Genomic DNA, 21244 nt, shown 5'->3' on the forward strand with positions numbered 1-21244 from the left:
CATATTAAAATCGTCCTGAACTCTATTAATGGCTTCCCCCAGATTGAGACATAGTCATAGTCTAGTCTAGAGGAGAAGCCCAGAAGCCTCCCGTTCGGCCTCAACGCTCCACGCGTACTCCCCATATTTTATCCCTTTACTTGTAAAGCTTGTCTGTCATAACATATACACCTCGAAATAGCCTACTCGAATCATGATAAACTAAATTCATATCTAAACTTATATTCGTTTATTTCCGTTACAACGCGTCAGCCACCTCGTATAAGCTTATCCTTATTATTATCTAGCCGACTACTCCGTACCATCGGACAAAACAACCCTGACACAGCACGCCACCACCGAATCAAGGCAGGCCAAAATTCCTACTCTAGATCGAGATCAACCACCTTTTCATCCCTTCCATTCTCACTCATGATTTGATTTGGTTAGCCGTCCTTCTCTCCCCCGGGCAGAGACCGTTACCTCATGGTTGAACAGCTGGGGTCAGGGCAGGAAATACAGCAGCAGCAACAACAACAACAACAGTCACTCGTTTGAAGTTAATCGCCCCGTCACGCCAATCGACCCATTGCGACGTCAGCGAACGTCCCGCATGTCGACCAAGATAACCTCAATACACTCGTTTTACACCCTCGCCAAGCCATCATGTTCCAAGATCGATCTGAGGCCGAGGCGCCATTAGGCCCTGAATCACCGAAAGCCAGTTCAAAGGTCAATGTTCGCCGTCGCAACAGTGGTGCCGGCCGCTCCGCGCCATTGGTCAATCGCATAAAGGATGTTGCTGCAGATGTATACCAGAAGACCGTTGTTGAGCTTATTCTGCGTCGTAAGAATGTTACTGTGTCGACTGAAGGGCGACGTATACCTCTCGAACTCGAACACGAAACCCCTTTGATCGATCCTCGCCGTGGTTTTCCATATGTCTCGAACAGCATACGAACGTCAAGATATACAGTATGGGACTTTATACCCAAGCAACTTTTCTTTCAGTTCTCTCGCGTTGGAAACTTTTATTTCCTTTGCGTTGGTATACCGCAGATGGTATGTATGAGCAGAACATTGAAGTCGGATTTGCTGCTAACAGCTACACCAGATTCCAGGCCTTTCGACGACCGGATCCTACACTACTATTCTACCGCTTTTATTCTTTGTGATGTTGACAATTGTTAAAGAAGGCTACGACGACTACCGAAGGTATCGCCTGGATAAAATTGAGAACGCTGGCTTCGCGACTGTGCTTGGACGAGAAGACAAATACACGGGAAAGCTACGACCAGTTAATAAATGGACAAAGCTTAACCCGTTTTTGACACACTCGACCGCCGAGCCGCATCCCGTGCCGGAGGAGGAATTCAATGGATTGCATTGGGTCCCTGTGAGATGGAGCGAGATTAAGGTCGGAGATATCATCAGGCTTTGCCGAGACGAGCCCATTCCCGCAGACCTTGTCTTGCTACACAGCGACGGGGAGAATAAGCTGGCTTACATCGAAACAATGGCTCTCGATGGAGAGACCAACCTCAAGAGCAAGCAGGTCACGCCCGCTTTGGAAGGCTGCGACACGATCGAGGGGATTTCCAAGTGCAAGGCGGATTTCGTCGTTGAGAGCCCAAATCCTGACCTCTACAACTTTGATGGTCGCGTGACAGTCAGCGAAAAGACTGTGCCCTTGACTTCAAATGAGGTTATTTATCGCGGAAGTATTGTTCGCAACACCAATACAGCAATTGGGCTAGTAATCAACACTGGCGAGGACTGCAAGATTCGCATGAACGCCAACAAGCACCCAAAAGCCAAAAAGCCAGCCCTCGAGCGAGTTGTGAACAAAATCGTCGTTACCCTTGCAACTTATGTTGTGGTCTTATCTGTTGGCGTATCTATGGGCTATGTCAAATGGCAAAAGAGCACAGAAAGGCATTCCTGGTACCTGGAACAGGCAAAGGTGCCTTTCTACCAGATCATCATTGCCTTCATTATTATGTTCAACAACGTTGTACCCCTGTCGCTTTATATCAGCCTCGAAATCGTCAAAATCGGCCAGTTGCTGATGCTGAACTCGGATGTTGAAATGTATGATGAAGAGACAGATACCCCTGCCCGGTGCAATACGAATACTATCCTTGAGAATCTGGGTCAGGTGGGATACGTCTTCTCAGACAAGACGGGAACCTTGACAGACAATGTCATGAAGTTTCGAAAGATCAGCGTTGCAGGAACTGTTTGGTTGCATGAGATGGACCTGGAACCAAAGGTCGACGAAGCGGAGGATTTTAAGCTTGATGAAGAGTCTGAGCCAAGTGAGCCTTCAGTCTACAAGACAGACCCCGTCACGGTCGTTATCAGAGAGGAACAGGCCGAGGCGTCGAACGAACCATCCACACCACAAGCTCTCGCCTCGCCATCTCGGCCCTCCATGTCACCTCGCCCCTCCATGTCTCATCGCCCATCTATGGCACCCTCGAGACCCTCAATGGCACCTTCGCGCAATTCATTTGGGAGTCGTAGATCCTCGTCCCAATGGCGCTCAACGGGACGACCGGATCATGTTCAGCCCGACGTTACTACGAATGACCTTATTGAATACCTACGTCTCCGCCCTAACTCAGGTTTTGCTAGAAAGGCGAAGCAGTACATTCTCGCTGTAGCTCTGTGCCATACCTGTTTGCCTGAATATAAGGAGAACGGAGAGCTAGAGTTTCAAGCAGCATCTCCCGACGAGCTAGCTCTCGTCAGGGCTGCTCAGGAACTCGGTTACCTTGTCATTAATCGAACGACGCAAACCATCACTCTTCGGGTCACCCAGCCTGACGGCCACGAGGAAGAGCTCAAGTACGAGGTTCTGGACGTGATTGAATTCACCAGTGCTAGGAAAAAGATGTCGATCGTTGTTCGTTTTCCAGACGGTCGTGTGTCGGTCATCTGTAAAGGTGCCGACTCTGCTATCTTACCTCGTCTTAAGATGTCGCAGATTGCCAAGCAGAAAGCTAGTGAGGTTCGGAAGAGCGCTGAGCTCGAGCGTGAGATGCACCGACGCAGCGAGCAGCAAGAGCCACGTAACAGTTTTGGCGGTAGGCCTAGTCTCACCATCCGACGAAACCCAGGCGTGTCGAGGGACAGGAGTACAAGCAGACGGCCCAATGTGGATAGAAGCAAGTCGTTCGAATTTGGCCGACTTTCTAGACGCTCGGAGGATAAGCCCCGTCTGTCCATTGCGACTCGCGGTGTGTCAATCGATCTCCCTCGAGGCCAGTATTTGAACACTCCCATTCATTACCAGCAACCAATTCCCGAACACCTAGCCTTCCTCGAGGATCCAGCCCTGCTCGACGACTCTGAGACATTTTCCAAGTGCTTTAAGCACATGGATGACTTTGCCACCGAGGGCCTTCGTACGCTACTCTTTGCGCAAAAGTTCATCACGGAACAAGAGTATCAGGCCTGGAAAAAGATTTGGGACGAGGCCACGACTAGCCTCAATGATCGTCAACAGCGCATTGAGGATGCCGGCGACATGATCGAGCAGTCGTTTGATCTGGTTGGTGCAACTGCCATTGAGGATAAGCTACAGAAGGGTGTCCCTGAGACAATTGAGAGGTTGCGGAAGGCCAATATCAAGGTGTGGATGCTTACAGGTGATAAGCGAGAGACCGCTATCAACATCGCTCACTCCGCCAGAATTTGACGGCCCGGCTCGGATCTTTATATCCTAGACATTACCAAGGGAAGTCTTGACTCTCAGCTGATTGCCCTGCAAGAGGATCTTTCAGCTGGCTCAGTCCATAGTGTGGTTGTTATTGATGGGCAAACGCTTGCGGCCGTTGAAAAATCGCCAGAGTTATCTGCCAGATTCTTTACGGTCATGTTGCAAGTCAACTCGGTCATTTGCTGCCGTGCCTCTCCAGCGCAGAAAGCACTGCTGGTAAGCACCGTCCGGTCTCGTCTCAAGAAGTACCATGGCAGGAAACGTCGAGGCCTGACCCTGGCCATCGGCGACGGTGCAAATGACTTGGCCATGATCTCAGCCAGCCACGTGGGCATCGGCATATCTGGAAAGGAAGGTCTTCAAGCAGCTCGTGTGGCAGACTATGCCATTGCTCAATTTCGGTTTCTGCAGAGGATGCTGCTTGTCCACGGACGATGGAATTACATTCGTACCGCCAAGTTCATTCTTTACACGTTCTGGAAGGAAATGTTCTTCTACCTGCCAACAGCGCAGTATCAAAGATATACTGGCTACAGCGGCACGTCTCTGTATGAAGCTACCAGTCTGACTGTTTTCAACACCCTTTTTACGAGTCTCTGCGTTATCTGTATGGGAATTTGGGAGCAAGATCTCAGCGCTGAGACACTGCTGGCCGTTCCCGAGCTTTATGTCTACGGGCAGCGCAACCAGGGCCTCAACATATGGAAGTTTGGTCGATGGATGCTTCTCGGTGCCATTGAGGGTGTGGTCTGTTGGTATGGCGTCTGGGCTGGCTATGGTTGGATCTCACCAGCAGCGCGCGACCAAGGTTTGTATGCCCTGGGGACGCTCACATTTTCAGTTGGAGTTCTCTGGATCAACTGGAAACTTTTGTAAGTGACTACCTCGTTTGGGCACCATTTCGAGACTAACGTGATTAGCATTTTCGAAACCCATTACAAGTCTACCATTGTCATGGTATCTTTCTTTGTTACTACTATCGGCTGGTTCGCTTGGCTGTGTTTCCTTGACGCAGCCTATGCGGGTAGCCCGTCCGGGCCATACGCTATTCGAAATAGTTTCACGGAAGTATTTGGGGCCGATGCAGTATGGTGGGCAACACTATTCATCGTACTTGGGCTCCTGGGTCTGTTCGAGATCGTGCTCAAATGCGTCAAACGTCTTCTCCTAATTGCTGGACTTTGGGATTGGCCTCCCTGGGGAAAGAGTCGTCGCGGTGAGAACATCGAAGAATGGGACGTTGAGCTATGGCAGGAGCTAGAGCAGGATCCGGCGTTACGAGAGCGCTTAAAGCGACTTGCTCGTGATGAGCAGTTGGAAGAGGAGGATGAATTCGAGCACGGCATAGAGGAAGGGCTCCGGGGACGTTGACGTGAGTGATTATGGCGTTTTGATACCCTATAGATACTCCGGACTATCTTGTCATTGGGATTGTGTTATTTGTTGCATAGATTTGGATATGAAACACGATATAGCGAGGAATCTTCTTTTACACACGGTCAAATTGTTCGCCCAGTACCTCAACCTCTATCTCGACACCCGCCTCCGGCTGCTTTAGCCTCGCTACAAACTCCTCGCCCAATGCTGCAGATGTCAAAATACCTCCGCGTTTGTGAGAAGGTATGGTTCCTTGCAGGAGGACCAATGCCACTTGCGTCAGTGCCACGCCTGTGAACACGTACGGATCGCCACTATATGCGAACTTGACTTCAACTTTCGGAACAGGCTCAGCTCCTTTGTTGTCTGCTATAGCCAGAGTGCGATACTTGAAATAGTGGCTTCTACGGGCTTCCTCAGACGGACCTGTTCCTGGTGGGAACACCCGGGCGGCCAAGTAGCGTATAGGAGGGATTTTTGTGATCGCATTTGTGACAAGGGAGAGGCTAGTTCGAAACGTCAATGCTGATAAAGCATTAGAACATTTCATTCGTGACGAGAAGAAGAAATCCTCTCCGTAGCCTTCCGGGCTCAGGAAGCCTGATCCATGACCAGCGTATAAGCCCCAGCTTCGGCCGACGACAACCTCCTCTACCTGTGCATGGGTACTTTCCACCAAAACGCCCAGTTCATCAACGGTTTGGACGCCAAAAGCGTTGGGGGGCGGAAGAACCCCCGTTTTGGCCACTTGTTGTTCAGTCCTTGGCACAGGAGATAAATCAAAAGGGGCGATGTTGACGGGCTCGAGGCTACACAGTGAGCTGAGGCTTCCGCCGCTGAAAGAACCGCGGACATCTTCAAGACAGACCAGGACTTCACGAGTAGGAAGAGAGAAGTGGCGTTGAAGTTTTAGAGCGGCGAGATAGACGGATAGATCTGCGGGAACGGCAGCCCAGCCAGCGGTCATGATAATCTAGTGGTGTCAGACAAGGACCGGAAAGTAGACAGCTTAATTGTCATACTCTCGAACCTGAGTTATAGGCCATGGTGTCATAGTGGGCGATAATACCTCGCATCCAGGCGGGCTCTCCGCTACTTTGTTGGTGTAAGTCGGAGTGTGACCTACACGTTGTGAGATGGTGTTTGCTTACCAATCCACATAATCGGTGCCGTTCTCAGCGCAGGCTCTGATCACAGCCGTTCCACATGTGGTAGCATAAGGACCAATAGTATTTACAATCACACGGGATGTCTTGACGAGTTCGGAGATGGCTTCGTCGGAAGCGAGGTCAAGAGCGTACACAGTACCTATGGGCGTTTAATAAGTGGATATAACACGAGGGCGTACAACAGACATTTTGGTTCTTCAAGCTGAAGTTCTTTGTGTAAAGCTTGGAGTTTACTCTTGCTGCGACCTGCGATGGCCCAGGATACATTGCCCGGGAGGACCTGGGCCATGTATAATGCACACAGGCGGCCTGTGTAGCCTGTTGCACCTAGGAGGACAATGTCGATCATTATGCTGACGTGGAAGTTGGCGTTATCAAGAAATGAAATATCAATATACACAAATATACTTGTCCATGTCCCTTATAAGCTGAACAGTGTGTCCTTCCAACGGTCGCTCCGGCCAAGACGGCCATAGATATCGGGCTGACTGATGCCCCGGCGGAGAGATATCAAGGCACACAATGGGATAACGGCGCAATAGAAGAACCGGCTCTGGCATGCATATCACCAAATCAGGAACAAATAGAAATGCCAGATATTTGTTCTTACTGTGCTTGTTGGATACGCATAACTACCTCTTTTTGACTTAGTTTGTCACGTTGGAGCCTCATTATCCTCGTCTCTCAACGTCTGTATCCTCCTGGTTAACCACACCCTCAGATCTTTCCGGACGATCTGGAATCTTTCCAATGATTTCCATACTCCTAAAAGTGTACACAACGAGTGCGAGTGCAATGACAAGGATGCCAAAGTTTGTCCAAGCTCCGGCACGAAGACCCTTTAGAGACGGTGCATCCCATTCCTTGACTGGCCCAACATGTTGAACACTTACGCCTCTTTCTTTGGCCATGACAGATGACTGTATCGAGGTGGCAATAGCCAATGAAATGGCACGACCGATCATACCAGAAGAGTTGATGAGTGCTCCGCCAACAGCTTGGTCCTCTTTCGGAAGAGAATGTGAAGTAAAGAGCGTGAGGCAAGGCCAAGCCGTGTCGGCTCCAACAACAGAGAGGATCATAGCCCAGAATCCCCATGCGAAGTATGAGGTCGTCGGGGGAATTGGCACGGCGTATAAAACAGCAGCAATGCAAACAGCCACATGTCCAAACGCCAGGATAAAGAACGTCGGAACCCGTGAAAGGAAGTACGCCGTGAAAAAGGCAACAATGAACCCGCTTATACCAGTAGGGATGAACCGCAACATTGTCTGTAGTGGTGAGAGACCTTGGTAATCCTGGAAGTAGTACGTTGCGTAAATGAGATAGTTGTTGAAGCCACCAAAGAAAAAGCCCATGATGATCATGACAGCTGTGAATCGCCAGTTATTGAAGACTGATACCTTGACGAGCGGCGGTCGATCCGTCTTCTGCTCAAGATATCGCTGCCAAAAGAAGAATGCAACGATGACCCCAAACGAAACAACGATGAGCACAGGGATCCAGGGTGCAGTCCAGCCAACAACGTTTCCCTCGGTCAAAGCAAACATAAGTGCAAGGAGTCCGCAGGTGATGAGAGTAGCGCCAATCCAGTCCACGGCCGCCGTCTTGGACCGGAGGTTGTCATGCTCGGGTCGGAGTTCCGGGGGCGGGGGCGGGGGCGGGGACGGGATGCAGAAGACACCGGCAACGGCGATCATGCCGGCCATGATGGCTAGGGCACCAAAGACCCATTTCCAACTGGCCCATTCCGCGATGAGACCGGAGACGAGGTTACCGCAGACGCTACCGAGGGGGGCTCCGGCAGCTGGTGTTGTTAGCAAACTCCAAGATAAGTATGAGTACCTAGGTATTCAGAGAAAACATACCGTACGCACTGAAAGCGTAGTTCTTTGCCTTCCCCGGAGGAAACGTAGTCCCGAGGATACCAATCGCCGTGGGGACATTAGCAGCAGCGCCCTGGGTACATCAGCAGTGTCCTGTGCCATACATAGTAAGATGTAACTTACCAGCCCGTGAAGGCCACGGAATAGATCGAATGCGATCTCAGTAGGTATGAAAGCATTGACAACACAGCAGATTGTAACCCAAAAAGATCCCAGGATAAAAATCAGTCTCTTTCCGTAGATATCTGCGATTCGACCCCAGAGTAACAGGAAGCAGCCAAATGTCAATACGTAGGACGATACTACCCATTGAAGTCTCGTGTCAGGAACATCGAGGGCCCGGCCAATCTGAGGAAGGATGATAACGACGCTCTGGCTAGCAAGAGTCTATCATTGTTAGTGTTAGTGTTTGTGAGTTTGATCCTTATCTGTTACAGTAGACTCACGTTGAGAAAAGAAGCTCCTGTGACAGTGCAGACGAGAGCTATACAACGGGCCCTGGATAATCTCAGCTCGTCCTTCGAATCTACCGATTCTGCATCACCGCTCCCGTCATCATTGGAAGAAACATTCTCTTCAGGCCGATTGTCGGACTTTTCGTTATCGATCACATCTTCAGGGACAATCTTTTCCTGCCCTGAAGAGGTTAGAGCAGTATTTTGGGGAGCCGAGTCGATGACAAAGTCTGGTCTCTTGTCACTGGAATGGTCAGCCATTATCTCAACCCTTTTTACTCACTCGAAGGAGCAAGAATGAAGAACGAGAGAGTCTCTAACTAAAAGTCATCACCTCGGAAACAATGGGGAAATGCCCAGGGTAATATATACTACTTTGACCCAAACCCTTGAGAGCCAAGCCTAAACCCCCAATGGATGACAGGAGGGATGACAGAAAACTCGGGACTTTCATTTCTGAGTGATAAAAATACCTGTACGTGGTCAGGATATTTTGCAATGTCTTTGGCAAGCTCATTGATTGGGTTATTTTCGCCCCCTTTGCCCAAAAGGCCTCGAGGCTCCGTATCAATCAGTCAGTTGACTGGGGTAGACTGTGGGGGATGGGGTCCAGCCGAATGGCGAATTCCTTCTCATTAGACGAGGATAATGTTATTCCCGGAACTGCAACACTTGGTTACATTGACAGGCAAACAAGCTTCAGTAGATGGTCAACTCTCTATCCGTCCCAACATGATCATCGCTACTACAACCTTATCTCAACGATGTGATGGGTTACCTACACAATAGAACAGGCGCTCTCTTCCTTTCCTCGCAAAAAGAACCTCTGTGATAAATACCAAGGTATTCTCCCACGGCATCCGCAGATCTTCTTCGCATCTTCAACCCCACTCATTATCCCCAACTCACTCACATGCCGGGTTCCGCTGCCGGAGAAAGCCATCCAGCACCAGCAGCACAATCTAGTCCATCTATTGCCTAATTCTAGAGCAAGAGGTTATCTATCCCGTCATTCTCTCCCTTTCTCCTCTGTTTGGTCATAGCTCCCCGCTTGAGTTGGTGACTAATCTTGTCTATAGCCGAGTTGCACGGTTAACAGACTTGGGAGTCAAACATACATGCAATACAAAGCGGCCAGCCTTTTCTGCTCATTCAAGATGGCATCTTTGCTTACAAGTCAGGCCGGAGTCTATATCCTGTTTGGGGGTGCCTGCATGAGGAAGACCTATCTATATCCCCCAACAGGCCTCGCTACAATCAACACCCTCAGTCTACACAATATGCACGCATCCGACCAGTCACTCATGTACTCATCACATCATGCACGACAACTATTTCCTCTCCAATAAGTTTTCTCATTTTCGTTGATATCATTGGATCAAAGCCCTTGTAAGGGAGCTTCTCAATCTCATGCCTGACCAAACCAATTCATTCAATTCCTTTCCATTGCCTTCTCCCATGCACGCCTTGCCTTTTCCCTTTCCTCATCGCCCTATGGTTCAAGTCAAGAAAGAATACATTGTTAAACGAACACGCGTTCAACCCCGTCTCCCAAAATGTTTGTTTGTTGTCATAAATAAGAAACCAGACGTTTGCAGTTGAGCCCCCCTTTCCCCCGACAAACAACCCAAAAATACCATCAAAGCAAGCAAATCCTGATCCAGGGAAAGAAAATGACACGCACGCAATCTCGTTGTTTGGCTCCAGGCGTTTCACATGAAGAAATACCAGGTAAAGTGAGAATGACAGTGAGGGATAGAGTGAAAGAGAGAGAAAAAAGACCATGGCGAAACGCCTTGCCCTTCCATTCCGTTCCGTTCCGTTCCCTTTGATTTGTTTTGCCATATGCCACCCTGATCTTTTCTTAAGGCGATTCTCGAGAAAAAGTAAAAAAGAAACAATCGTACACGTACACGTAGACACATTTGAGGTGTGAGACTGAATATTCGTCCGGCTCCATGAAAGCCATATGCATCATGCTGATTATAACCCGCCCCGCCCCCGACTCCTTGACCATAGTTCACCTCTCGTCCCCTCTCATCCACTAAGATATTCCGTAACACATTACGTCGGCTGCCGCCAAGCCAGTCGTCAGGCATCGGCCTCGTCTGTCGCTACGCTCCTGTTCGGCATCTGATCTCTAATGATAGTTGCCTCCCCAGCCGCCGCGCTGCTGTTGTTGCTGCTGCTGCTGGTTGCCACCGTAGTAACCACTGCCGCCGAAGCCTTGTCCATATGACCCGTAGGGACTGTTTCCGTGCTGGTTGGTACCGGCGTTACCGCCCATGCCATATGCATTGCTGCCATGGAGGCCATGGCCTTGAAGATGGCTAGGATAACCGCCATACGCACCAACATTCTGAGGGGGCGGGAGACCGCTCTGAGCAGGGGGCGCGTTGGTAGCGGAACCGGGTCGAGCTCCACCCAGAGAGGGAGAAGGGCCAGAAGCGGTCTTGGGCTCACCAAATGGCTTCAGGTCATCAGCCGCGGCATTGCCGGGCTGCGCTGGGCTGTTGAACGACTGGCCTTGAGACGGGAAAGCGGAGCCTCCACGATTGAAGGTATCATGGACGCTGTTAAAAGCGCTCCCACCAAGGCCGGGCTGACTGCCAGCCTGGGTTGTAGCCGCACGGCCATAATCGCCAAGACCAGAGCCCAGACCACTGTCTCGGTGAAGAGAAGACTGAGCAAATCCAGCAGGGGACGAGCTGTGATCATAGGGGGCATTGGGGGAGATGCCATAGGGCTGGCCATACATGCCGCCCTTACCGTAAGGGCCAAATCCGCCTTGGCCATATCCAGAGTAGTATTGGTGATAGTACGGGTTGCTGTAGTAGGGGTGGTTGTAGCCGGGATACTGCTGGCCGTGTGACTGAGGCTGAGATCCCTGGCCTGGCTGCTGCTGTTGCTGCTGGCCGGGCTGTTGAGGCTGCTGTTGCTGCGCCTGTGTAGTAGGGTTGGGTGTACTGTTCCCGCTGTTCTGAGCATCCACAGCACTTCCGCCAAATCGAGGTTGGTTGTGCAGACCGCTCTGGGGGTATTGGCTCAGGTTATCAACCTGAGATGCCCCATAACCACCAAAAGGTCGCTGCTGAGACGCAGCGCCATCCTGCTGGCCCTGCCCTCCTTGCTGGCCAAACTGTTGGCCGTAGTAGTTGTAAGGGTTTCGGTCGGATTGATTCGCAGTGTAGTAGGAGGAGTAATCGCTGGGTGCGGAACTGAAAGCGCCACCAGGCTGTTGCGCCTGGGAAGTCTGAGCAGCGAAGTTGTCGAAGGGAGGTTGAGTAGAGGGAGTGCTCTGTTGGTTAAAAGGGTCCAGTGGCTTCTGGGGGACTCCAACTGTCTCCTGGGCGCCAGCCTGGCCAAATCGACCGTATTGCTGAGCGCTAGCAGGACCTTGGCCAGGAATCTGAGCCTGCGCTTGCGCAGCTGGAGCTGGAAAATGTCAGCGTTTAAACAAGAGCAAACTTGAAGTCAATAGATAGCATACCGGTAGGAGCTGCGATAGGAGCAACTGTAGAAGTGGGCTTCTGTGCGAATGAATCGGGGACAGCCGCTTGAGTAGCGGGAGGAAGCGAGGTACGAGGATGAGTGATAGGCGAGTCGGCGGGAGGTTGAGCTCTAGTCTCGGGCTCCTCTCGGTCGCCGTCAATATCTTCATCGCCATTCAGACTGAAGGCTCCGAATTGGACAGCAGCTCGGTCAACCTCTCGGTTGCCAGGCATACGCACAGCTTCTTCCTGGTCGAGGACACGGCGCTGATGGTGATGATGGCTGGGAGTACGGACGGTTCGCTCAGCTGTAGCTTTGGCAGCGGTGGCAGCGAATCCGCTGGGAGGGGCGGCATGCTGCTGTTGAGCAGCAGAGATAGGTGTAGCAGTAACACTTGCGGGGTTCTGTCGAGGGTCCCAAGAGTCAGCGGCGGTGCTTGCTACAGTACCAGTCGGAGGCGGCTTGGATTCGTCAACAACCTGTTCAAGATTTGATTCGGTAAGCTCGTCCTTGGAGGGGGGAAGAGCCACCTCGGGCTCTACATTAACGTGAGGAACTTCGGCGGGAGTAGCGGTATCGACAACGGGCGTAGTCTCATCAGCTTCGTCGACGGCGGGGGCAGGTGCGTTCTCGGACTCGGGCTCGGGCACGACCTCAGCCTCGGGTTCGATAGGTTCGGGGGCAGATTCAGTTTCAGCGTGTTCGGCAGCTGGCTGAGGAGCAGCAGGAGCTTCTTTTGGCTTAGGCGGGGCCTTAGGGGGAGCGGACTGGCGGAGCATGCTTGCCCAGGTCTTCACTGCAGGGGCAGCAGGCTTGGGTGCCTCTGTTGTCGCAGATGGGGCAGGTTGTTCAGCAATGGGCTGGTTCTCCTCTGAGGTCTCCTTCTTGGGTTCCTTAGTGCCCCAAGCAGATGACTCCTCTGTGGGAACAGACAAGGCTGAGCTGTCCTTGGTTCCAGCGCCGTTAGTGGGAGCAACAGAGGGTCGGCCACGTGTGCTACGGCCTCCTCGATCTGTAGCTCGGCCTCGGCCACGACCTCCCTCAGATACAGCTCGGCCACCACGAGTGGCCCGGGGTCCAGTAGACGTCACGTCGTTCGAAGATGCGGGAGCTTGGTCCTTAACCTTAGCTCGGGAAGCCTTCTTGGGCTTTGAAACCTCGCCCCATTGAGAGATTGTTCCTGGAAGAAAGCATGTGTTAGCAGTAGAAACAGGCGGGTATCAGATCATGAGGGCAGTGGGGAGTTGATGCGCAGCTATCTCGAACAGGTTGTACGTGTATAGCGTGGTTGAGGTGGGTAAAGAGCGTAACATACCCTCAGCAATGCGGGTGACGGCTTCGTTCTCGTCGCCGTTCGTTTCCTGGAGAGCAAAAAGGACATCGGCCTCAGACCAGTCGGGGAACATCTCTCGAATCACCGAGGTCTTGTCGCCATATTGCTTTCGAAGCTCGCCAAAGTCTCCTTCATCTTCGAATGCACCTTGGGAATCAGCGGTGCTGTGGTCGGGCTTGTCGCCATTGGTTCGTCGGCCGCCGCGACCGGCAAAACCTCCTCTACCACCGCGGCCAGAGCCTCTGCCGCGCGAGGCGGACGTCCGTGAAGTCACTTCGGACATTAGATGGGTTGTGGTTGATTATGAGTTGGGTGTGTGTGTGTGCGTGAGTGTTGTGCGGGAGGAGAGCTATGGAGGCTCAAACTCAAAGTGTGGAGAGGAAATCAATGGAAGGAAAAAGGAAGCGGCCTGTCAGCTGTCCTCTGGGGGAACAACAGGCAGGTTGAAGGACAAAGTCGACCGTGAATCCGTGGTCGACAGTTGAAGGCGTCGATGATGGATGGAGAAGAGAGGAAAGAGTTTATTGTGTTTTGGTTGGTGCTAGTCAAAGGGAGAGGAGGAGACGGGACGAGGTTTTCCCCAGAAGCAAAGCAGAAGAAATGGAGCCTTGGGCTTGCGTTCACTTTCAGGGCACTCAGCACCCGCTCCGTCAGTCAGTGGCAGTGGAGGTGGTGGAGGTTACCAAGGTTTTGCCTCTAGCGGCTGGGTTACCACTGTGAGAACATGAAGGTCCCTTCTTCAGGCCTCTTTTGGCCCCCTTGACAGACACGTCTGTGCTATATCTCAGCCCTCTTACAGTGGCTCATTAGGTGCTCCCACGCTGTGCTGAACACCTACCCTAACAAAAGCGTCCAAAGATCTAAAACATTCAATTCGTCCAATTGAAAACGTCCGACGTCGACACTTTGCCCTGGCCGGAAGCAGATCGACCTAACTATTGGAGACAGTTTGCTAGGTGGCGTCAGTACCTCAACGGCATGGCCGTAAGTACTTCTACTTGCTGATGCATAGCTGTCCTTTGCCGTCTCTGTGTCACTCGGTACCTCGAGAGTCAGAGCCTTGACCTTCCCTTGGTCGCTTAGCCCCAAGTTCAGCCAAGGATCTTGGAGTTTGGGGCTCGCCGTGTTCGGGCCCCTGCGAGGAAGCCCACACGAGCACGTAGCAAATAATCGGACTTCGACTGAAATGTTGGAGAAGGACGTCACATTCGCATTTCAGGGACAGGGACTTGCCTATCAGATGCTTCATGCGGAAAGTCAAGCATAACGACAATACATGTTCTCAGAGGCGCGTTTTCCATCACCGCTCTTTTCTCAGGTGTGCCGAGTCTCAGTGAGACGCAATTGGTGGTTGCACGCCGGTCAGATAATCAAGCACCATGTCCTCAATACATTGCGAATGGTGGTTTGAGAATGCAGCACCTGAATATTCGGCTGCCAGCACTCACCCGTAAGTTGTGAGGCTCCGGTCAGGCACCCTCCCACAATATCACGTACCGGTACTTTCGACTGGCCGCATCTAGCGCTCTAAAGGAATGAGCTAGACCATCATCAAAGTCTCGATACACCAGACAGAGACCAATTTTCAGGCCAGGAGCTCTTGCAACACAAGCACGCTTAGCGCAGCCAGGCTGTGTCCACTCAAGCTACCTCCACTCCTTGCATTGCATATCCATCCGTAATTCATACTCACATTCTGTGCTCATACTATGTGCCATGTATTTCGCCCTCTATCGGACGTAAAGAGCACCATTAGCTTGCTGCAACAGACCGCTCGAACCCAGAGTTCAATATAGATATGTGACTGTATTTGATGGAGGTATAGCATGATGAGCAGGAGCTTCTTGGAAGCCAACTCTAGGAGCAGTGGTGGCTAGGTTTCCCCATGTTTTGAATTGAGCCACCCGAGGCTGGAACCCCCTTGCATCACATGATGCATCCCAGCGGCCCGCTTTGTGGCGTAACTCGTTCGACGATGGCATCACGCAAGAATTAACTTCAGAACACATGACCGAACCCATCAACACCGACCCTACTCCACACTGCTTTTCCCGACGACTCGTCATCCCTACATCGTTCTGGCATTCTTGAGGGTAGGGTTTGACAGCAATACAACCGCTTACCAGACTCACTCTCTCTGGCCCGCCATGTTCACAACAAAGTCGGTTCAGTCACTCAAGAATCTTTTCGCATCCTATCACGAACCCCTACCCTTGTCGAAACAGCAATCTCAAAAGCTTCTGGACGGTCTCAAGAGTTCCTTTCGAAAACAGCTCGACCGTGAATATGGAGAGAGCCCCAATAGTCTGTCACCGGCTGCTGCGAAACCTGGAAATGTTGATCCTGCCCGACTATCTGCTACAAACCGGCATTTGAAAGATATCCTGTCGAACCCGCTGTTCAGCTACAACAAAGATGTTACATCGACGTTCCCTTCAAGCCTAGTATCGCCTTCTTTGGCTGCACCAACGCGTGATCCTATAGAGGTTTTTGACCATGCTGTAGCCCGAGGATTGATGACACCCAAGGCCGCCATCGGTGTGATGGTCGCTAAAGCAAAGCAGCTGCAGGCGAATGAACCAGGTCTTGATGGTCTAGCTACATCGGGTATGTCAGGTCGTGTTATAAGATGGCTACGAGCTTGTGGTGCTGAGCAGGATCTACGATTTATGGACAATTATTCTTTTATCAGAGCGTTGTCTCCGTTCCTGGTGGCAGAAGGCATGGAGGAGATTGCTTGGGAATGGCTTGAGCGGACAATCAACAACACTTCTGGAGACCTGTCAAATGAAAGGCGTCTCAGGAGAGCATCCAACTTACTCGGGGAACTTGTGAAGACAAAGTGTCAGCCTCAATATGGCAACCTTGACTCAGGCATCTCTACCATGTTGCAAGCACAGCAACTTTTCCGGACCAGCCCACTACTATCGGATCTTCTAGTCTCGTCATGGAGATCAGTCTCATGGCTCTCGACCGTCGAATCCTACAGTCGACCGGCTCCATCTGAAGAACTTTTTGATGCTCATATTGCCACGGCCGATCGTCTGCCGCAACCTTTTCTCTTGGAACGTGCTCATTTACACCTCTACCACCCCACACATCCCGATCACCTTCCTGCTCTGAACTTCTTCAGAGACAAGCAAAGACTACGAAAGCTAGTTAATACTGTTGAGCCTAAGAAGTCAAAGCCAGATAAGCTAAGCACCGTATCATGGCTCGCCTTCTTAGGCCACGACACAGTCAACCACTTGACCCAATCTGGAAGAACACAAGAAGCGCAGGGAGTTACGGAGCTACTGCAGGCAGAAGTAGCTGGCCTTTTCAATCATAAATCCGAACCCGCTCTTGGGTTGTGAGGAGTGAAAGAGTAAAGGCAAACATGGATCAGATTTTTGGGGCATTCAATATTTATCATGCACATATGACGGAATCACAGCGGTATATCGGGAGTTGGTTATAATGATACCATGATGGAGTTTCATAGGCTATCACGCGAAAGCGTGTCAATTTGCATCAAGGAGGCTATTTACTAAGAAAGAAATTGTTATCAAACAGATTTTCAGTCATTGCCGTGCTTTTTTTTATCCTGGTATCTATTGTTGCAACATAATGCAATTCTCAATCTCTATTCATATCGCTCTTATTCAGAGTCGCTCTCAGCTGCATCAGGTGAGAAGCCTTGGAACTCCTCCTCGTCGTCATCATCATCTGGCGCGGCTCCTTCGCCAGCGTCTTCATCGTCATCGTCCTCCTCCTCGATCTCAAAGGCACCAGAGATATCCCATCGGTCGCCCTTGGCGCTCTTACTAACGTATTTGACGAACTTAAGAGCGCCGCTATCGCGCATAACAATAGTCATCTTATTCCATGACGCAGCTTGGAAGAAGAGAATGTTGTCGTCATCATCGCCTGTCTTATATACGGCTGCATCTTCATCGGCATCATCATCACCGGACATGAAGATTTCTTGGCCGCCGACTTCAGGTGTTTCCTCCTCCTCCTCCTTCTTCTTTTTCTCTACAGCCTTGGCTTTGCCCTTTCCTTTACCTTTTACATCCTCGCCGTTCTGATTTTCAGCTTCTTCCTCGGGATCTTCTTCCTCATCGTCACCCCAGCCAGATGTAGGTGTGAATCCGAGATTAATCTCTACGCGCGCCTTGCCCTCGTGGCCAGTCGCGAGAGTATAGTCGAGACCACGGCGGAAACGGCGCGCGAGGAGATCGGCACTTTCGATGGTGGTTTTGGTGGCCATCTGGAGCCATTGGCGGAACTGACGGCTGGGCAGGAAGATGTCGAGAAGTTCAGTGATGGGAGATTCCTCCTGTGAGGTGCGAAGCTGGTCAGGCCCGCTGGGCTGTTGGTAGAGATATCGCGCCTTGTGGGGAGGCTTAGCTACACGCCATGAAGTCGTCTTTTCTATCGTAGCAGTATCTTCTTGTGCGGGTTTCTTCTCCTCAGCCTCAACGTAGTCCCTTAGGCGCTGGGCAAACTTCTTGCCTAAAATATCTGGCAAGGTGATTTCAAACATCTCGTTGAAGGTCTCGGAGATCTCTTCCAAGGCATCAGGAACCAGGTATGCTGGCGAGATGTACTTGAGCAGAAACTCAAGATCGGCTTCGTCGAAGCCCTCCTGACTGGCCTTATCAACCTTCATAACCTGAGGCTGAGGCATATCGTACTGAGCAGGATTGCCCTGAAGTTGCATCAGGCCGCTGTTCTTGGCGTTTCTCTCCTCTTCTCCCTTGATGTAGCCGTCCTCTCCAATCTGGGGAATATGGAACCATCCACTGATAGCCATACGAATGCGGCCACCGTCCCTCTCTAGCTGCACCTTAGTTTCGGCGCGATAGACCTCCTCGACATCGTGGAAACTCTCTCCAGGCTGGACAGCAAAGAAGCTCAGCTGGTTCCACGCAGGCGGGATGACTTTTGTAACGTCGGGAAGCGGTGTCTTCGCTACCTCGCCCTCCTTGTCCTTGAGCTCCTGCACGGGGAACAGACGGAGCGCGCCACCCCATTCGGGCTTCCAGGGCGTGTCGGGGTCAACGAGGTAGAGGATATAGCTAACGCGCCGGCTACCAATGACGTCGTCATGGCAAAGGAGGTAGCAGCCAGGCGTATAGATGTTGATAGCCATGTCAGTCTTGCGACCGCTCAACGGGCCGCAATTTGTAATGTGAGAGACATAGTTGCGGAAGGCTTCAGAGTATATAGCATCGCGCAGCTTGAGCAGCGAAGGCAGCTTAGCTAGAGACTCGTCGTCGAGACCGTCGAGATTGGCCAGGTCGCCTGACTGGTGGATCTTGTAGATATCGGTCTCCTTGGGGGTGAACTCGACGTTGGCCTTGATCTCGCTGCGAACCGATCGAAGGAGGGAATCGTCAACAAGGCCGTTGATGACGGCATGCTTATAAGGTTCTGACTGAGCATATTGGTCCGTATAAGAATCGAGGACCTTCTTTTCGAAAAGACCAGCACGAAACCGTTTCTGAGCTTCCTCTGCGGTCAAAGCTGGAGAAGTCTGGTGAGTGGAAGGTCGCGAAAGAACGATTGGGGGTGCTTACAAGGCTTGGGCTTTTTCTTGTTGGCCTTGGAGGATCCAACAGCTGCTTCCGCTTTTCTCTTCATGACGCCAGCGCAATTGGTATGATTTCCAGAAGCTGTGCGAAGTGGGAGGGTTTTTGTTGTAGATAAACTGAGTACGGAGTAGGTCGCGAAAGTTGTGCGAAGCCGCAGCGCAAAGAATGGGCTGACGTCGCCAATCTTTAAAATTTTGGCTCCGAAAATCGACCCATTCCAGGAAGCGTACCAATGTATGAGCCTGTCATGTACGGGTCGAGATGTAAGAGCAACAGGCCACAGAATTTATTTGTATATCAATTGCATATCCTTCAGGTGCTCTGAGTGTTTCAGTTTCTTTCAGTCGAATCTAAAATTATCTTTCATATTTCAATTGTAGGTAATCAGTCCCGCCGTTTATTGACCATCTCTTCCTCATAAACCAGCCATGGGCGCTAAGGAGAGCAGCCATGATGATGGGCCGATGGTGGACCTTATCTGATTACTGGCTGAAGCCAGACATGACGCATAAAGGATACGCATGGCTATGCATGTACGCGCCGATTCAGCCCTCACCGAGTAAGGATCTCTGAGGATGTTAAACACGGGATACTATTTCGCGGCCCAAGATATTAGTAAAAGTCGTATTGGTCAATGTCTGAGCACCTCATACGCTGTGGGTTGTAGCATCACTTTGCCCCAGAATCACATGAGACATCTTTAAATTCTTAACTTTATTGCAGAATATATTTCACTTAATATAAAACTAAAACAGAAGGATGTTCTGAGTTAAACATTGGCGGCATGGGGGAGTATAGAATGTGTCTAATCTCAATTGATATAAATTTATAAACCATCACCAACAAGAGCAGTCTCGTGGCGATTACATAGTAGTAGTGGATGGCTTCAAACTCCATAAATTTGCATGCATAGAACAGAAAATCACAATTTCTTTGCTTGTTCCCAATTACATTCCTCCTCTTAATGATAAAACAACTTTAAACGAACTGCATGGTACCACTATTGTCCCTTACAGGGCAAAGAGCATAGCCATGACAACACCCAAGACACCAGCGGCGCCCTCACGCGCAGCAGCATTGCCGCTATCGCCACTGGCGCTGGCACTCGCGGGCGTCGTCTGGCTGCTACCGGCACTGGAAGTAGGAGTACCAGTTGCGCTGCCAGAGGTGGCGCTCTTGTCGCATGTAACCTCGTCGGGCAGGTCGGTGACTCCGGCGGTCGAGCAGATCTGCTTGGCGTACTTGACAGCGGTCTCCTTGCCGGCGGCATCACACTTGTCCTCAAGACAACATGCGATGCCAGACAGGAAGTTCTTGTTGCTGCAGATGCACTTGACGTCGAGCTGTCCGCATCCCGCGACGCCGCCGCCGGTGGTGTACTTGTCAACACATGGTTGCTATATACACAGAAGAGATTAGCATCGTGGAATTGCGAGCGGTAACGTATCGAGTCTGAGCATTCAGCCGGTAAGGGAGACTTTGCGACGTACAGCGCATTTAGGCAACTTCTCTTGCTGAGCGGCAACAAGGCCAGCCAGGAGGACGGATGTGAATACAGACAGCTTCATGATGAATACTCGGACAGTAAAGATATTGGAAATGAAGTTGGAACTGAATGAATGTCAAGAAGAGAGAGTTATGTGGTTTCACGTACGCGCGTCGTAGATTTAAAAGAGACTCCTTAAGTGAGACAAGACAGTTTTACCCAGCTCTCACCAAAAGGCAGCGAGCTTACACAGGAGCTACGCCCATTATGTACTCTTGAGCACCCTGACCTAAGTTGTAACCATGCTAGCGGGCCTGTTCCCTCGTAATAAACGCTCACAGTCCCTAGAAGCGGCAAAATGTGTGAGCCGTATCCGTACTCTGTAAAATTCCACCAACTCTAATGATACATATGCAGATCACCAGCCAATCGCCACATTTCCACGTGTTCCAGACCATTTCGGCAGATTGCAGCGATAGAACCGCCTTATAATCGGGTGAAACGGCCCCTCGGGGACGATGATCAATACCCAAACATCTACAATGATTTCAATTAAATTCAAACTTGGACACGATGTATCGTTCTTGTTGTGCTGTATGCTACATAAACAAACATCTGATATGTAATCCTTAGGGGGCAAGAAAACACGAGACCTAAATTTAGGATGACAAAATGAGATCGGCAATGGGTATCCTAAGCTCATCCTAAATCTAGACTACGTTACCTAAATTTTTTTGTCGCTTAGGCTTAAGGTCCCGAGTTTT

General features: G+C 51.0%; 8 protein-coding genes across 9 annotated transcripts; 3 read left to right on the plus strand and 5 right to left on the minus strand.

The window, feature by feature from the left end:
• Positions 1-645: 645 nt before the first annotated feature.
• On the plus strand, positions 646-3689 carry FVEG_14769 (hypothetical protein; the record flags this gene model as incomplete). The annotated part of the gene is made up of 2 exons (XM_018903755.1): positions 646-1041; positions 1094-3689. 2 exons carry the CDS (start codon positions 646-648, stop codon positions 3680-3682), a joined length of 2985 nt encoding a protein of 994 aa, XP_018743644.1. The 3' UTR covers positions 3683-3689.
• Positions 3690-3859: 170 nt separating this feature from the next.
• Positions 3860-5074, plus strand: FVEG_14768 (phospholipid-translocating ATPase; the record flags this gene model as incomplete). The annotated part of the gene is made up of 2 exons (XM_018903754.1): positions 3860-4575; positions 4624-5074. 2 exons carry the CDS (start codon positions 3860-3862, stop codon positions 5072-5074), a joined length of 1167 nt encoding a protein of 388 aa, XP_018743643.1.
• Positions 5075-5127: 53 nt separating this feature from the next.
• FVEG_01057 (hypothetical protein) lies at positions 5128-6598 on the minus strand (the record flags this gene model as incomplete). Its single annotated transcript, XM_018887837.1, has 4 exons — positions 5128-6053; positions 6103-6172; positions 6232-6388; positions 6436-6598. 4 exons carry the CDS (start codon positions 6596-6598, stop codon positions 5193-5195), a joined length of 1251 nt encoding a protein of 416 aa, XP_018743642.1. The 3' UTR covers positions 5128-5192.
• A 218-nt stretch (positions 6599-6816) lies between these two features.
• FVEG_01056 (hypothetical protein) lies at positions 6817-8890 on the minus strand. The gene is made up of 4 exons (XM_018887836.1): positions 8582-8890; positions 8259-8522; positions 8118-8208; positions 6817-8056 (listed from the first exon to the last, which is right to left on the minus strand). Exons 1-4 carry the CDS (start codon positions 8849-8851, stop codon positions 6921-6923), a joined length of 1761 nt encoding a protein of 586 aa, XP_018743641.1. The 5' UTR covers positions 8852-8890; the 3' UTR covers positions 6817-6920.
• Positions 8891-9922: 1032 nt separating this feature from the next.
• Positions 9923-14094, minus strand: FVEG_01055 (hypothetical protein). 2 transcript variants are annotated; one of them, XM_018887835.1, is made up of 4 exons: positions 13398-14026; positions 12562-13262; positions 12081-12486; positions 9923-12025 (listed from the first exon to the last, which is right to left on the minus strand). In XM_018887835.1, the coding sequence occupies exons 1-4, from the start codon at positions 13696-13698 to the stop codon at positions 10731-10733; spliced, it is 2703 nt and encodes a 900-aa protein (XP_018743640.1). In that variant the 5' UTR covers positions 13699-14026; the 3' UTR covers positions 9923-10730. The 2 variants fall into 2 exon arrangements, with proteins under 2 accessions (XP_018743640.1, XP_018743639.1); XM_018887834.1 differs by having other exon boundaries at positions 12081-13262; positions 13398-14094.
• Positions 14095-15388: 1294 nt separating this feature from the next.
• On the plus strand, positions 15389-20760 carry FVEG_01054 (hypothetical protein). Its single transcript, XM_018887833.1, has 2 exons — positions 15389-19370; positions 19443-20760. Exon 1 carries the CDS (start codon positions 15563-15565, stop codon positions 16769-16771), a length of 1209 nt encoding a protein of 402 aa, XP_018743637.1. The 5' UTR covers positions 15389-15562; the 3' UTR covers positions 16772-19370; positions 19443-20760.
• On the minus strand, positions 16797-19266 carry FVEG_01053 (hypothetical protein). The gene is made up of 2 exons (XM_018887832.1): positions 18980-19266; positions 16797-18926 (listed from the first exon to the last, which is right to left on the minus strand). The coding sequence occupies exons 1-2, from the start codon at positions 19041-19043 to the stop codon at positions 17056-17058; spliced, it is 1935 nt and encodes a 644-aa protein (XP_018743638.1). The 5' UTR covers positions 19044-19266; the 3' UTR covers positions 16797-17055.
• Positions 19712-21169, minus strand: FVEG_01052 (hypothetical protein). Its single transcript, XM_018887831.1, has 2 exons — positions 20485-21169; positions 19712-20391 (listed from the first exon to the last, which is right to left on the minus strand). Exons 1-2 carry the CDS (start codon positions 20560-20562, stop codon positions 20005-20007), a joined length of 465 nt encoding a protein of 154 aa, XP_018743636.1. The 5' UTR covers positions 20563-21169; the 3' UTR covers positions 19712-20004.
• Positions 21170-21244: the final 75 nt, after the last annotated feature.

This window comes from Fusarium verticillioides, chromosome 1 (genome assembly GCF_000149555.1).
Source record: "Fusarium verticillioides 7600 chromosome 1, whole genome shotgun sequence".
NCBI classification, from domain to species: Eukaryota; Fungi; Ascomycota; class Sordariomycetes; order Hypocreales; family Nectriaceae; genus Fusarium; species Fusarium verticillioides.